Source organism: Hypanus sabinus, chromosome 3 (genome assembly GCF_030144855.1).
Source record: "Hypanus sabinus isolate sHypSab1 chromosome 3, sHypSab1.hap1, whole genome shotgun sequence".
NCBI classification, from domain to species: domain Eukaryota; kingdom Metazoa; phylum Chordata; class Chondrichthyes; order Myliobatiformes; family Dasyatidae; genus Hypanus; species Hypanus sabinus.
Window position 1 is genome coordinate 191,959,993 of NC_082708.1, and position 17,434 is coordinate 191,977,426.

At 46.8% G+C, this 17,434-nt stretch overlaps 1 protein-coding gene across 3 annotated transcripts in view; it reads left to right on the forward strand.

Moving 5' to 3' along the window:
• The window catches only part of LOC132392013 (disintegrin and metalloproteinase domain-containing protein 12-like), a 265,513-nt gene that overhangs the window by 203,797 nt on the left and 44,282 nt on the right, over positions 1-17,434 (forward strand). For all 3 annotated transcript variants that reach the window (XM_059965910.1, XM_059965912.1, XM_059965911.1), the window contains exons 13-15: positions 1,020-1,112; positions 14,003-14,198; positions 15,278-15,386. In XM_059965910.1, coding sequence (XP_059821893.1) covers positions 1,020-1,112; positions 14,003-14,198; positions 15,278-15,386 — 398 coding nt within the window. The remainder of the gene's footprint in view (positions 1-1,019; positions 1,113-14,002; positions 14,199-15,277; positions 15,387-17,434) is intronic.

A 17,434-nucleotide genomic window follows, 5' to 3' on the forward strand; every position in this document is an offset into this window, starting at 1 on the left:
GTACCCTCTGATGTTTGACCCCCCCCCCGTTGGAGGTTTGTACCCTCTGGTGTTTGATCCCCCCCATTGGAAGTCTGTACCCTCTGATGGTGTTGGATTCCCCCCCCCCCCCCCCCCGTTGGAAGCATCTACTCAGTGAGTGCAGATGACTTTACCCATTGAACTAATTTTTCTCGATGTTAATTTGTCAACAAGTGTGATTCCACACATTGGGGATAATTCCTTCACTCTTCTGCAGAGTAATACAGTGAGACGCTTTCAAGAAGGAGCTAGATAGATATCTGATGGATAGGGGAATCCAGGGATATGGGGACAAGGCAGGGACTGGGTATTGATAGTGAATGATCAGCCATGATCTCAGAATGGCGGTGCAGACTCGAGGGGCCGAATGGTCTACTTCTGCACCTATTGTCTATTGTCTATTGTCTATTTGCACTTGAGGGTGTAGAGAGAATTTTCATCATGCTCAGACTGCACTGGAGACACAGGCAGAACTGTGTGTTAAAGTCACCTTCTGGGACTGGAGTGAGAAACCTGGTGAGCCACAGGAACAGTGATTGGTGCTGGACTGGTACCGATAGGGAAAGAGATGCCTTTACATTACTCTGGCCAAACCATATCTTCTAGACATTACTCTGGTAGGAACTTCTTATCCAGCAGGAGCTGGTTATACATGAGGCATAACCCCAGCAGGAACTGGTTATACTTGAGGCATAACCCCAGCAGGATCCAGTCACCCACCAATCATAACCCCAGCAGGAACTGGTTATACTTGAGGCATAACCCCAGCAGGATCTGGTTATACTTGAGGCATAACCCCAGCAGGAACTGGTTATACTTGAGGCATAACCCCAGCAGGATCCAGTTACCCACCAATCATAACCCCAGCAGGAACTGGTTATACTTGAGGCATAACCCCAGCAGGATCCAGTCACCCACCAATCATAACACCAGCAGGAACTGGTTCAATACAGGTAATGCTTCCCCAGTCTCAAGTCATTTTATTGTTGTGTCCTCAGGATTGTAATGATGTCTGCTGTCAGCCATCGACTTGCACATTCACAGCCGGTGCTGAGTGCTCGTCCACTGGACCCTGTTGTAAGGAGTGCAAGGTAAGGCCGGAAGAATTTTTTGATGTTTCTTATTGTCACAGGTACTGAGGTGCAGAGAAAAACTTGTGTTGTGAACCATCCACTCAAAATCTTTCATTATATTCACAGGAACTCAGTCAGTATCCGTGTAAACAGGTGACATTTATGCTGAGGTCCTTTCTTGGGACGGGGAGGAGGCCTAAGTAAAAACATGGGCTGGGTGGAAAAGTTCAAGGGCTGGAGAAACAGGAATCTGCCAGCAGACAAGAGTGGACCATGGAAAAAGGGAAGGAGAGGGTGACAGGCAGGTGAGCGGAAGTGAAAGGTCAGAGTGGGGAATTTGCTCACTGCAAGCAGAAATCGAAGTGTACGATCAGGGCGGAGGATAACCAGACACAATATAAGGTGCGGCACCTTCTCTCGAAGGGTGAAACCAACATGACACAAGGGGAAGGAGGGCACGGTGGAATGAGAATGGGAAATGAAATTCAAATATTTGGCCACCAGGAAGCCCGGATGGTATGGAGATGCTTGAAGAAGCAGTCCACTAATTTACAACAAGTCTCAACAATGCAGGGAGACATTGTGGGAGCATTGGACAAAGAAATGATCCTAGTAGATTGGCAAGACATGTTGTAAATATGAGACCGTTTCATGAAGGTCAGGTGGAGGTGTGAGATTCTCTACACTCTCAGACAGGTCACGTGGAGGTGTGAGATTCTCTACACTCTCAGACAGCTCACGTGTAGGTGTGAGATTCTCTACACTCTCAGACAGGTCACGTGGAGGTGTGAGATTCTCTACACTGTCAGACAGGTCATGTGGACGTGTGAGATTCTCTACACTGTCAGACAGGTCAGGTGAAGGTGTGAGATTTTCTACACTGTCAGACAGGTCACGTGGAGGTGTGAGATTCTCTACACTGTCAGACAGGTCTCGTGGAGGTGTGAGATTCTCTACACTGTCAGACAGGTCATGTGGAGGTGTGAGATTCTCTACACTCTCAGACAGGTCACGTGGAGGTGTGAGATTCTCTACACTCTCAGACAGGTCACGTGGAGGTGTGAGATTCTCTACACTCTCAGACAGGTCAAGTGGAGGTGTGAGATTCTCTACACTGTCAGACAGCTCACGTGTAGGTGTGAGATTCTCTACACTCTCAGACAGGTCACGTGGAGGTGTGAGATTCTCTACACTCTCAGACAGGTCTCGTGGAGGTGTGAGATTCTCTACACTGTCAGACAGGTCATGTGGACGTGTGAGATTCTCTACACTGTCAGACAGGTCAGGTGAAGGTGTGAGATTTTCTACACTGTCAGACAGGTCACGTGGAGGTGTGAGATTCTCTACACTGTCAGACAGGTCTCGTGGAGGTGTGAGATTCTCTACACTGTCAGACAGGTCATGTGGAGGTGTGAGATTCTCTACACTCTCAGACAGGTCACGTGGAGGTGTGAGATTCTCTACACTCTCAGACAGGTCACGTGGAGGTGTGAGATTCTCTACACTCTCAGACAGGTCATGTGGAGGTGTGAGATTCTCTAGACTCTCAGACAGGTCGCGTGGAGGTGTGAGATTCTCTAGACTCTCAGACAGGTCGCGTGGAGGTGTGAGATTCTCTACCCTCTCAGACAGGTCGTGTGGAGGAGTGAGATTCTCTACACGCTCAGACAGGTCACGTGGAGGTGTGAGATTCTCTACACTGTCAGACAGGTCACGTGGAGGTGTGAGATTCTCTACACTGTCAGACAGGTCACGTGGAGGTGTGAGATTCTCTACACTCTCAGACAGGTCGCGTGGAGGTGTGAGATTCTCTACACTCTCAGACAGGTCACGTGGAGGTGTGAGATTCTCTACACTCTCAGACAGGTCACGTGGAAGTGTGAGATTCTCTACACTCTCAGACAGGTCACGTGGAGGTGTGAGATTCTCTACACTCTCAGACAGGTCGCGTGGAGGTGTGAGATTCTCTACACTCTCAGACAGGTCACGTGGAGGTGTGAGATTCTCTAGACTCTCAGACAGGTCGCGTGGAGGTGTGAGATTCTCTAGACTCTCAGACAGGTCGCGTGGAGGTGTGAGATTCTCTACCCTCTCAGACAGGTCGTGTGGAGGAGTGAGATTCTCTACACGCTCAGACAGGTCACGTGGAGGTGTGAGATTCTCTACACTGTCAGACAGGTCACGTGGAGGTGTGAGATTCTCTACACTGTCAGACAGGTCACGTGGAGGTGTGAGATTCTCTACACTCTCAGACAGGTCGCGTGGAGGTGTGAGATTCTCTACACTCTCAGACAGGTCACGTGGAGGTGTGAGATTCTCTACACTCTCAGACAGGTCACGTGGAAGTGTGAGATTCTCTACACTCTCAGACAGGTCACGTGGAGGTGTGAGATTCTCTACACTCTCAGACAGGTCGCGTGGAGGTGTGAGATTCTCTACACTCTCAGACAGGTCACGTGGAGGTGTGAGATTCTCTACACTGTCAGACCGGTCGCGTGGAGGTGTGAGAGTCTCTACACTGTCAGACAGGTCGCGTGGAGGTGTGAGATTACCTACACTCTCAGACAGGTCGCGTGGAGGTGTGAGATTCTCTACACTCTCAGACAGGTCGCGTGGAGGTGTGAGATTCTCTACACTCTCAGACAGGTCGCGTGGAGGTGTGAGATTCTCTACACTCTCAGACAGGTCGCGTGGAGGTGTGAGATTCTCTACACTCTCAGACAGGTCGCGTGGAGGTGTGAGATTCTCTACACTCTCAGACAGGTCGCGTGGAGGTGTGAGATTCTCTACACTCTCAGACAGGTCACGTGGAGGTGTGAGATTCTCTACACTGTCAGACAGGTCACGTGGAGGTGTGAGATTCTCTACACTCTCAGACAGGTCACATGGAGGTGTGAGATTCTCTACACTCTCAGACAGGTCGCGTGGAGGTGTGAGATTCTCTACACTCTCAGACAGGTCGCGTGGAGGTGTGAGATTCTCTACACTCTCAGACAGGTCGCGTGGAGGTGTGAGATTCTCTACACTCTCAGACAGGTCACGTGGAGGTGTGAGATTCTCTACACTCTCAGACAGGTCTCGTGGAGGTGTGAGATTCTCTACACTCTCAGACAGGTCGCGTGGAGGTGTGAGATTCTGTACACTCTCAGACAGGTCTCGTGGAGGTGTGAGATTCTCTACACTGTCAGACAGGTCGCGTGGAGGTGTGAGATTCTCTACACTCTCAGACAGGTCGCGTGTAGGTGTGAGATTCTCTACACTCTCAGACAGGTCACGTGGAGGTGTGAGATTCTCTACACTCTCAGACAGGTCACGTGGAGGTGTGAGATTCTCTACACTCTCAGACAGGTCTCGTGGAGGTGTGAGATTCTCTACACTCTCAGACAGATCACGTGGAGGTGTGAGATTCTCTACACTCTCAGACAGGTCTCGTGGAGGTGTGAGATTCTCTACACTCTCAGACAGATCACGTGGAGGTGTGAGATTCTCTACACTCTCAGACAGGTCACGTGGAGGTGTGAGATTCTCTACACTCTCAGACAGGTCTCGTGGAGGTGTGAGATTCTCTACACTCTCAGACAGATCACGTGGAGGTGTGAGATTCTCTACACTCTCAGACAGGTCACGTGGAGGTGTGAGATTCTCTACACTGTCAGACAGATCACGTGGAGATGTGAGATTCTCTACACTCTCAGACAGGTCGCGTGTAGGTGTGAGATTCTCTACACTGTTAGACAGGTCACGTGGAGGTGTGAGATTCTCTACACTCTCAGACAGGTCACGTGGAGGTGTGAGATTCTCTACACTCTCAGACAGGTCTCGTGGAGGTGTGAGATTCTCTACACTCTCAGACAGGTCACGTGGAGGTGTGAGATTCTCTACACTCTCAGACAGGTCTCGTGGAGGTGTGAGATTCTCTACACTGTCAGACAGGTCACGTGGAGGTGTGAGATTCTCTACACTGTCAGACAGATCACGTGGAGATGTGAGATTCTCTACACTCTCAGACAGGTCACGTGGAGGTGTGAGATTCTCTACACTGTCAGACAGGTCAGGTGAAGGTGTGAGATTCTCTACACTGTCAGACAGGTCACGTGGAGGTGTGAGATTCTCTACACTGTCAGACAGGTCACGTGGAGGTGTGAGATTCTCTACACTGTCAGACAGGTCACGTGGAGGTGTGAGATTCTCTACACTGTCAGACAGGTCACGTGGAGGTGTGAGATTCTCTACACTGTCAGACAGATCACGTGGAGGTGTGAGAATCTCTACACTCTCAGACAGGTCGCGTGTAGGTGTGAGATTCTCTACACTGTTAGACAGGTCACGTGGAGGTGTGAGATTCTCTACACTCTCAGACAGGTCTCGTGGAGGTGTGAGATTCTCTACACTGTCAGACCGGTCGCGTGGAGGTGTGAGATTCTCTACACTGTCAGACAGGTCAGGTGAAGGTGTGAGATTCTCTACACTGTCAGACAGGTCACGTGGAGGTGTGAGATTCTCTACACTGTCAGACAGGTCACGTGGAGGTGTGAGATTCTCTACACTGTCAGACAGGTCACGTGGAGGTGTGAGATTCTCTACACTCTCAGACAGGTCTCGTGGAGGTGTGAGATTCTCTACACTGTCAGACAGGTCACGTGGAGGTGTGAGATTCTCTACACTGTCAGACAGATCACGTGGAGATGTGAGATTCTCTACACTCTCAGACAGGTCACGTGGAGGTGTGAGATTCTCTACACTGTCAGACAGGTCAGGTGAAGGTGTGAGATTCTCTACACTGTCAGACAGGTCACGTGGAGGTGTGCGATTCTCTACACTGTCAGACAGGTCACGTGGAGGTGTGAGATTCTCTACACTGTCAGACAGGTCACGTGGAGGTGTGAGATTCTCTACACTGTCAGACAGGTCACGTGGAGGTGTGAGATTCTCTACACTGTCAGACAGGTCACGTGGAGGTGTGAGATTCTCTACACTCTCAGACAGGTCACGTGGAGGTGTGAGATTCTCTACACTGTCAGACAGGTCACGTGGAGGTGTGAGATTCTCTACACTGTCAGACAGGTCGCGTGGAGGTGTGAGATTCTCTACACTCTCAGACAGGTCACGTGGAGGTGTGAGATTCTCTACACTGTCAGACAGATCGCGTGGAGGTGTGAGATTCTCTACACTCTCAGACAGGTCACGTGGAGGTGTGAGATTCTCTACACTGTCAGACAGATCACGTGGAGGTGTGAGATTCTCTACACTGTCAGACAGGTCACGTGGAGGTGTGAGATTCTCTACACTCTCAGACAGGTCACGTGGAGGTGTGAGATTCTCTACACTCTCAGACAGGTCGCGTGGAGGTGTGAGATTCTCTACACTGTCAGACAGGTCACGTGGAGGTGTGAGATTCTCTACACTCTCAGACAGGTCATGTGGAGGTGTGAGATTCTCTACACTCTCAGACAGGTCACGTGGAGGTGTGAGATTCTCTACACTCTCAGACAGGTCACGTGGAGGTGTGAGATTCTCTACACTGTCAGACAGGTCTCGTGGAGGTGTGAGATTCTCTACACTCTCAGACAGGTCACGTGGAGGTGTGAGATTCTCTACACTGTCAGACAGGTCACGTGGAGGTGTGAGATTCTCTACACTGTCAGACAGGTCACATGGAGGTGTGAGATTCTCTACACTCTCAGACAGGTCTCGTGGAGGTGTGAGATTCTCTACACTGTCAGACAGGTCACGTGGAGGTGTGAGATTCTCTACACTCTCAGACAGGTCACGTGGAGGTGTGAGATTCTCTACACTGTCAGACAGGTCACGTGGAGGTGTGAGATTCTCTACACTGTCAGACAGGTCACGTGGAGGTGTGAGATTCTCTACACTGTCAGACAGGTCAACTGGAGGTGTGAGTTGTTTCTTCTCTGTCAGAGACTAATGCCTGTTCAATCTATTGCTTTCAAGTACCTTTAAGCCACATGTTTACAGTAAATTCTAACAGCTGGTGTACTCTGTGTGGCTATCATGACTTATCTGCCTTCAGACCTTTCAGTTTCCAAAGAGCCTTCTCTGTCGTAATGGCAACTTGGTACACTTGAGCTCACTGATGTCTGGAACTTTCACCCCAGTGCTGTTGTCTTCCAGGATGAACTCTGTTGGAAAATACCTATTCAGTTCATCTACCATTTCCTTCCCCCACTGCCTTTTATTGTTTCTCCATGGACTTCTGCCCTCTCCTATGATTCCCCTTCTCCAGCCCTGTATCTTCTTAACCAATCAGTTTCCCAGATCTTTACTTCACCCCTCCGTCTCCCGGTTTCACCCGTCACCTTCTATTTCTCCTTCCTCATCCTCCACCTTTTCACTCTTACTCCTCATGTTTTCTCTCTAGTCCTGCTAAAGGGTCTTGGCCCAAAACATTTCTCGCTTCTAAGTTTCTTTTACCTTGACCTCTCTTATCAATACTGGTTCATTACACAACAGTCAATCCAAGATAGCTGTTGGAAAAAGTCATCGAGAAATTCCCCCTCTTGGTATCCAGCTGCAACCTGATTGTCCCAATCTAACTGTTCATTAAAATCCCCCATGACCGTTGTAACATTGCCCTTTTGACATGTTTTTCTGACTCCCATTGTAATTTGCAGGGTACATCATTACTACTGTTTGGGAGTCTGTATATAACTCCTATCATGGTCTTTTTACCTTTGCAGTTCCTTAGCTTTATCCAAAATGATTTAAAACCTCTGACCCTATGTCACCTCTTTCTATGATTTAATTGCATTTTTTCCCATCAGAGTGTTTCCTTGGACATTAAGCTCCCAGCTTATAATCTCCTTTCAGCCAAAACTCAGCGATATCTACATCATGCATGCCAATCTTTAACTGTGCTACAAGTTCAACTATCTTGTTCTGTATACCACACACATTCATAAGCCATTACACATAGGAGCAGAATTAGGCCATTTGGCCCATCGAATCTGCTCCACCATTTCATCATGGCTGATCCTTTTTTCCCCTCCTCAACCCCAGTTCCTGGCTTTCTCCCCATAGCCTCTGATGCCATGTCCAATCGAACCTATCAAGCTCTGCTTTAAATACACATAGAATCTTAGAAAATCTACAGCACAATAGAGACCCTCTGGCCCATGATGCTGTGCCAAACATGTACTTATTTTAGAAATTACTAAGGGTTACCCATAGTCCGCTATTTCTCTAAGCTCCACACCCAATGACTTGGCCTCTACAGCTGCCTGTGACAGCAAATTCCACAAATTCACCACCTTCTGGCTGAAGAAATTTCTCCTCTTTTCTGTTTTAAATGGACACACCTCTATCCTGAGCTTGTGCTCTCCTGTCCTAGACTCCCCCACCATGCAAAACATCATTTCCGTGTCTCGGCCTTTCAACATTTGAAAGGTTTCATTGAGATCTCCCTCATCCTTCTAAGTTCCAGCAAGTACAGACCCAGAGCCATCAAACTGCATTTCATTTATCACTTTCTTGCCCTTTCTCCGAATCTGTCTAATTCCATCTGCATCCTACCTGTTTCTTCAACACTACCTGCCCCTCCACCAATCTACGTATCATCGCAAACTTGGCAACAAAGTCATCTATTTCATCATCTAGCTCATTCATATACAGCATAAAAACAAGCGGTCCCAACACTGACCCTGGCAGAACACTGCTGACAGCCAACCAAACAAGGATCCTTTTATTCCCACTCACTGTCTCCTACCAATCAGCCAATGCTCTGACAATCCCAGTAACTTTCCTGTAATACCATGACCTCTTAACTTCTGAAAGTCCAAATATGCACCGCCTACTGCATCGCCTTTATCTATCCTACTTGTAATCTCCTCAAAGAATTCCAACAGGTTTGTCAGGCAAGATTTTCCCTGAAGGAAACCATGCTGACTTTGTCCTATCTTGTCCTGTGTCACCAAGTACTCTACAACCTCATCCTTAACAACTGACTCCAACATCTTCCCAACCACTGAGGTCAGGCTAATTGGTCTATAATTTCCTTTTCGCTACTTTCCTCCTTTCTGAAAGAGTAGAGTGACATTTTAAATTTTCCAGTCCTCTAGCACCATCTCTTAGGCATTCAATAAACGAGATCCATTACCAACCTGATTTTCCCAATTGACCTGCATGTTAAAATCTCCCATGACTACCATAACATTGCCCTTTTGACTCGCCTTTTTTATTTCCTGTTGTAACCTGTGGTCCACCTCCCGGCTACTGTTTGGAGGCCTGGATATAACTGCCATCAGGGTACTTTTACCCTTGCAGTTTCTTAACTCAACCCACAAGGATTCAACATCTTCCAATCCTATGTCACATCTTTCTCCTGATTTGATGCCATTTTTTACCAGTAGAGCCACACCACCCCCTCTGTCTACCTTCCTATCCCTCCGATAAAATGTGTAACTTTGGACATTCAGCTCCCAACTACAACCATCCTTCAGCCATGATTCAGAGATGGCTACAACATCATACCTGGCAATCTGTAAAAGTGCAACAAAATCATCCACCTTATTTCTTATATTCTCTGCATTGAGATACAACACTTTGAGTACTGCATTTGTTAACCTTTTGATTCTACGTCCCTAATGCACTGATACTCACCCTGCTGGCTGTGATTTTGTCCCATCATCTGCCTGCCCTTCCTGACAGTCTGACTGCACACTGTCTTTGCTTTTTTACCATCCGTCCTATCCTGAGTCCCTTCACTCCAGTTCCAATCTGTCTAATTAGTTTAAACCTTCCCCAACAGCTCTAACAAACCTAGCCCTGAGAATAACCTTGGGTTCAGTTGCAAGCTGTCAGTTTTGAACGGATCATACCTCCCCCAGAAGAGATTCCAATGATCCAAGAATCTGAAGCCCTGCTCCATGCACCAGCTTCTCAGCCACACATTCATCTGCCAAATCATCCTGTTCCTACCTTCACTAGTGTGTGGCACAGGCAGCAATCTCGAAATTACAACCCGGGAGGACCTGCTTCTCAGCTTTCTCCCTAGCTCTCTAAATTCTCTTTTCAGGATCTCTTTGCTTACCCTTCCTATGTCATTAGTGCCAATGTGTACCAAGACATCTAGCTGCTTCCCCTCCCTCTCCAAAATGCTGTGGATGTAAACTGAGACATCCATTCAAACAAAACACCTTCTGATCCGCGATCCATTCAAGTAGAACTTTGAGTCCTGTATTTACTCATTGATTTTGTTTGCCTTTTATGTTGCAATCCATCCTGTTGACTACAATTTTGCCCAGTCATCAGCCTCTCTTTGCTAGGAGTCTCACTACACATTACCTTCATTTATAAACCAACCACCTCATTTTCGGCACAATCACTCCAGTTCCTGTCCCCCTGCCAAATTAGTTTACACCCTCCCAAACAACTCAAGCCAGGCTGCCTGCAAGGATATTGGATCCCTCGAGTTCAGGTGTAACATCCCTTTTGTAAAGGTCGTACCTTCCCCAGTAGAGATCCCAGTGATCCATAAAGCTGAACCCCTATCCCCTGCACCAGTTCCTCAGCCACACACTCACCTGCTGAATTATCCTACTGCCAAATACCCTCCTTGGGTTATGGCACAGGCCGCAGTCCTGTGATTACTGCCCTGGAGCTTCTGTTTTTCAGCTTTCTACCTGGTTCCTTAAAATTCTCCTCATCTTGTCTACCTATGCCTTTGGTGTCAATATGTACCAAGACTTCTGGATGCTCACCCTCACCCTTGTGAATGCCATGGACCTGATGCAAGACATCCTTGATCCTGGCACCATTCTCATAATATCCAGGTGTCTCTATCTCACCCACAGAATCTCATCTCTGTTCCTATGCCTGTGGAATCTCCTATCACCACTGCAGTGCTCTTCACCTCTCTTCTCTTCTGAGCCACAGCACTCAGAGACCTGGTCACTGTAGCTGCCTCCAGAAGGACAGCCCTCTCAGCAATATCTAAAGTGGTGTACTTATTATTGAGGGAACGGCTACAGGTGTGCTCTGCTCTGGCTGTACATTTCCCCTCCTTCCCCTGACTGTCACCCAGTTACACATCTGGTGACTACCTTCCTGTAGCTCCTGTCTATCACCTCCTCATTCTCCCATATATGTTGAAGGTCAGCTCCATTCCCTTAGTACGTTCTCTCAGGAGCTGCAACTCGGTGCACCTGTTGCATATGTGTTTATCCAGGAGATTGGCAGTCTCCCAGACTTCCCACATTCCACACAGAGGACAAAACATTGTCCCTGGAGCCATTCTTATTAAAATACTATGTCCTAACTGATGCACCATCAATAACTCACTCTGAGACGTAAGGCGAGATATCGGCTTTTATTGACTGGAAGAAGGAACAAGCAGTGAGTGACCACCATACTACATCCTGGAGACTGAGAGGCCGGGCTCAGGCCTTGATTGCTTTTATACAGGGGTCTGTGGGAGGAGCCACAGGAGCAGTCAGCAGGGGGCGTGTCCAGACAGGTATATGTAGTTCACCACACTAACAGATGAGGAATGAACAAATAAGAACAGAAGGAGTGAGACATACCAGATAGTTTGCCTCACTCAAGCCTGGCCCGAGCTTGATGAGCAAAATCCACTCTAAAAGTGGTACACTCAGAAGATTGGCTTCTTCGCATGCACGAGTTATTTTTAGTGGCCCTTTCCAATGAATCCTTTTGTTGATCAGTTGCTCCTCAACTCTGAGAAACTGCTGTGAATCTCTATTTTTACACACCCCTGATGTTGATTATCCAATACCAGGGGTTGGACTCAGCACCTCTGACTGCAACCTGGGGCTCTTCTACTCTTTCAGCCTCACAAGTACGGGTCCAGTGGTATGAACAAGTGTCACAAACTGAGGTCTTCCTTGGATGCAGTGGGGAAGATTTTTAGGAAAATGAAAGGACTGAAGGTAGAAAAGTCCCTTGACCATATGGTGTTCAGCTTAGGGTTCCAAAGGAGGTAGAGATTGTGGAGGCATTAGTAAAGATCTTTCAAGAATCAAGAAGTTCATTGTGTCAGAGGGATGAAGTTACCATAACTAGAGAGAAAGTTCTTGAGAAAGTGAAAGGTCTGAAGGTAGATAAGTCACTTGGACCAGATAGTGTCAAAAATCACTAGATTCTGGAATGGTTCCTGAAGATTGCGAAATTACAAATGGCACTCCATTCTTCAAGAAGGGAAAGAAGCAGAAGAAAGGAAACTATAGGCCAGTTAGCCTGACCTCAGTGGGTGGGAAGATGTTGGAGTTGATCATTAAGGATGAGGTCTCAGGGAACTTGGAAGCAATTGATAAAATAAGCTATAGTCAGCATGGTTTCCTCAAGGGAAAATCTTTCATGACAAATCCATTGGAATTCTTTGAAGAAACAACAAGCAGGATAGACAAAGGAGAATTGACTGATGTAGTATACTTGGATTTTCAGAAGATCTTTGACAAGGTGCCACACATGAGACTGTTTAACATGCTATAAGCCCATGGTATTACAGGAAAGATTCTAGCATGGATAAAGCAGTGGCTGGTTGGTAGGAGGCAAAGAGTAAAAATAAAGAGAGCCTTTTCTAGTTGGCTGCTAGTGAGTAGTGGGCTGTGTTGGGACCAATTCTTTTTATGTGATAGTGATTTGGATGATGGAATTGATGACTTTGTTGCAAAGTTTGCAGAGGGTATGAAGATAGGTGGAGGGGCAGGTAGTTTTGAGGAACTAGAGAGGCTACAGAATGACATCTAAATTAGGAGAATGGACAAAGAAATGGTAAATAGAGTACAGTGTTGGGAAGTGTATGGTCATGCACTTTGCTAGAAGAAATGAAAGGGTTTATTTTCTTAATGGAGAGAAAATTTTAAAAAACTGAGGTGCAAAAGGACGTGCAGGATTCCTTAAAAGTTAATTTGAAAGTTGAGCCGGTGGTGAGGAAGGCAAATGCAATGTAACATTCATTTCAAGAGGACTAGAATATAAAAACAAGGATGTAATGTTGAGGGTTTATAAAGCACTGGTGAGGCCTCACTAGGAGTATTGTGAGCAGTTTTGGGCCTCTTATCTTGGAAAGGATGAGCTGAAACTGGAGACGGTTCAAAGGAGGATCATGAAAATGATTCCAGGATTGAATGAATTGTCATATGAAGAGCATTTGATGGAGCTGGGCCTGTATTCACCAGAATTCAGAAGAATGAGGGCTGACCATTGAAACCTATTGAATGTTGAAAGGCCTTGATAGAGTAGATGTGGAGAGGATGTTTCCTATGGTGGGAGAGTCTATGACCAGAGGACACAGCCTCAGAGTAGAGGGGCACCCTTTTAGAATGGAGATGAGGAATTTCTTTAGCCAGAGAGTGGTGAATCTATGGAATTCATTGCCACTGGCAGCTCCGGAGGCCAAATATTTATGTATATTTAAGGCTGAAGTTGATAGGTTCTTGACTGGCCAGGGCATGTAGAGATGTGGGGAAAAGGCAGGAGATTGGGGCTAAGAGGAAAACTGGATCAGCCATGATAAAGTGGTGGAGCAGACCCAATGGTTCAAATGGCCTAATTCTGTTGTATCTTCTGGTGTTATCTTACCTGAAGTGCCAAATTACAATCAGATATATATTTTAAAGATTAAATAAATAGGTAGTACAAAAAAAGCAAAAATACTGAGATAGTGTTCTTGGTTTGTTGTGCATTTGGAAATCTGATGGCAGAGAGGAAGAAGCTGTTTCTGAAACATTGCATGGGTGTTGTCAAGCTCCTGTACCTCCTCCATGATGGAGGTGATGGGAGTCCTTAACGGTGGATGCTGTCTTTTTGAGGCTTCACCTTTTGAAGGGGTCCTCAGTGCTGGAGAGCCGAGTGCCTAATATGGAACTAGCGGAGCTTGCCATGGTGTGATAATCAAGGGAATCTGGATCTCACTGCTGCCCTCTCCTCAGTTCCTGCCAGCAGGCACGGTCTGTAGACCAAAGCAAGGAGAATGTGACTTGCCAGAGTTCTGCACAGGCCAATCCCAGGACTGCCCTAACAATCAGTACGTGAAAGATGGTCACACGTGCAGCGAAGGAAATCTCTACTGCAGCCAAGGGACCTGCCAGTCTGTGGATCAGCAATGCCAGGACATCTGGGGTCCAGGTGAGTACTAGCTTCTCACAGTCACCATGTCCAATTTTTAATCGAGGATATCCCTCTATTCTGAGGCTGAAACACAGGACTACCTCAATGCTGAACACAAGAAATAGGACCAGGATAAGGTCTTTTAGACAATAGACAATAGGTGCAGGAGTAGGCCATTCAGCCCTTCAAACCAGCACCACCATTCACTGTGATCATGGCTGATCATCCACAATGGCTCTTAACACCTCTTCATTATTCCTCAGGGGCATTCTCCTACACCCTCCTTGTGTTTCTTAACTCTGTTCATAGCTGGACATTGATAGTCCCCAGTTTGAACTGGATGAATGTTCGAGGTTCCACAGCCTCTAGGGTTGAGAATTCCACAGTGGCTCCTATACACCCCACCCCATCTTCTGAGTGACATTAAATGCTGGCCATACCATTTGAAATTGTACACGACAGTGTATGTTCCAGTCAGGCAAGATGTCAGTAAGATTGAAAGGATACAGAGAAAATTTAAAAGGATGATGCTGGAACATAAAGATCTGAGTTTTAGGGGAAGTTTGCATGGGCTAGGACTTTTATTCCCAGCAGTGTAGAAAATGAAAGGATATATGATAGAGGTAGACTGAATTATGAAGGGCATAGATAGCGGAAAGAGCCTGCTTGCATTTCACTGAAGTTGGGTAAGACTGGATCTAGAAGTCATAGGCTTAGGGTGAAAGGTGAAATATTGAAGGGGAATATGGGGGGGCTTTTCACTCAGGTGGTGGTGGTGAGAGTGTGCCAGCAGAAGTGGTGAATGTGGGTTTGATTGTAACATTTAAGAGAAGTTTGGATACATACACTGTAAGGAAGGGTATGGAGCCCTCTGGTGATAAGAGTAGGCAGAATAATAGCGTGGCATGGAGCAGATGAGTTTCTGGTCAACCAGTCTCTGACTATCTATAACACCCAGATCCTGAGCAATGAATCAGAGAAAATGCTTCCCCACCTTCCCTGCTCACTCAGTACAGCAGGAGTTCAAGCATGTTGTAGATGCCAGAAGGCCTGGTGGTGAGTGTAAAGTGCATTATTGTCCCATTTCCCTTCGATAGGTGCGAAATCCGCTGAAAAGCTTTGCTATGAAGTTACCAATGAACAAGGGAACAAGTACGGGAACTGTGGTCAAGATGAGAACAATAACTATATTGCATGCCAGTCCAAGTAGGTATTGCAGTACGATTCTGATCTGAGTAACACTGTTAGCCCTGCACCTTTGTTGTGAGAGTAAATAAGCAGCTTGTGCTCTTGTGGACAATTCCAGTTATAAAAACACTGATAATCTGTCACATCAGAACAAGCTGAACTGATCATACGACGCATATTTGCAAAACTCAAATTTGTTTTCACACCACGCACGTTTCTCATGGATTGCTGGATCAGAGTGTGAGTCTGCATTTGCCAAGGAGCTGAATTCCAGGGGCAAGATGAGAGTGCCCCCCACCCCGTCTTTGTGCCCTCACTTCTCCACGTGGCATGGAGCAGCCCTAGAAAAACTGGTCAGTGCTCTCAAAGGGAAAACCCTCGAGTGGCTGGAGTGAATCTGTGGCACTCTGATGTTTTGAACCCAAGCTTCTTTCAGAAGTCAGGACAGAGGCAATGTTTCAGCATTGTTTTATTGTCTTGCTGGAACAGAGAATTGGATACAGACTATGTGAAGCAGAAAGATGGTGCCACTGCATGGTCAGCTCGTTTTATACACATTGGTAAGAAATGCAGAACAATGCAGCACAGGAACAGGCCATTCAGCCCACAATGTTGTACCAAGCTAGCTAAACACCCAAACACTAATGCCTCCTACCTACACCATGTCCTTAGCCCTCCATCTTCCTTACATCCACGTGCCTATCCAAGCATCTCCTGAAAGCCTCTACCACCATACCAGGCATCCACAACTCTGAGTGAAAAATCTAGCCAGTGTCACCTTCAATGCATGCCCTCTGTATTAAACATTTCAACCCTGGGAAACAGATACTCTCTGCCACTCTATTTATGTCTCTCATAATCTTGTAAACCTCTCTCAGATCTCCCCTCAGCCTCTGGCACTCCAGAGAAAACAGCCCAAGTTTATCCAGGCTTTCGTAATAGCACATGCCCACTAAACCTCTTCTACAAAGCCTCTCCAAAGCCTCAACCTCCTTCCTATAGTGGGGCGACGAGAACTGTACACAATACTGTGGATGTGATGGCCTAACCAGAGTTTTATAAAGTTAACATTCCATACATATTTGTAGATAAGAGTCAGCCAATCCGAAAGCCCCATTTGAATAATGAAATATTAAAGAAACTTCCAGAGTGTTCCAGAATCGCAGAAAGACACGCACACACACACACACACACACACACACACACACACACACACACACACACACGCACGCACGCACGCACGGACACACACACACACACGCACGAACGCACACACACACACACACACACACACACACACACACACACACACACACACACACACACACACACACACACACACACACAGAGTTGTCACTAGGAAGCATACCAACATATGAACATAAGAAATAGGATCAGGAGTAGGCCATCTGGCCTGTCGAGCCTGCTCCGCCATTCAATAAGATCATGGCTGATCTGGCCATGGACTCATCTCCACCCACCTGCCTTTTCCCCAAAACCCTTAATTCCCTACTATGTAAAAATCTATCCAAGCTTGTCTTAAATATATTTACTGAGGTAGCCTCCACTGCTTCATTGGGCAGAGAATTCCACAGATTCACCACTCTCTGAGAAAAGCGGTTTCTCCTCATCTCCATCCTAAATCTACTCCTCTGAATCTTGAGGTTATGTCCCCTAGTTCTAATCTCTAAACAATTACATTGATATAAGAATTATTCAAAATAAAAGCAATGAAACCCCCTTTTACTGGGCGTCTCCGGAAAACCATCTTGTTAGCTCCTCACTAACAGCCACTGGACTCTGTGGCGAGAAACCCACCTTTCTCAGGTTTCATACAGGTGTCCCACAATGATCTGTTCTGGGACCCCTACTTTTTGTGATTTTTATTAACGACCTGGATGTAGGGTTAGAAGGGTGGGTTGGCAAGTTTGCAGACGACACAAAGGTTGGTGGTGTTGTAGATAGTGTAGAGGATTGTCAAAGATTGCAGGGAGACATTGATAGGATGCAGAAGTGGGCTGAGAAGTGGCAGATGGAGTTCAACCCAGAGAAGTGTGAGGTGGTAC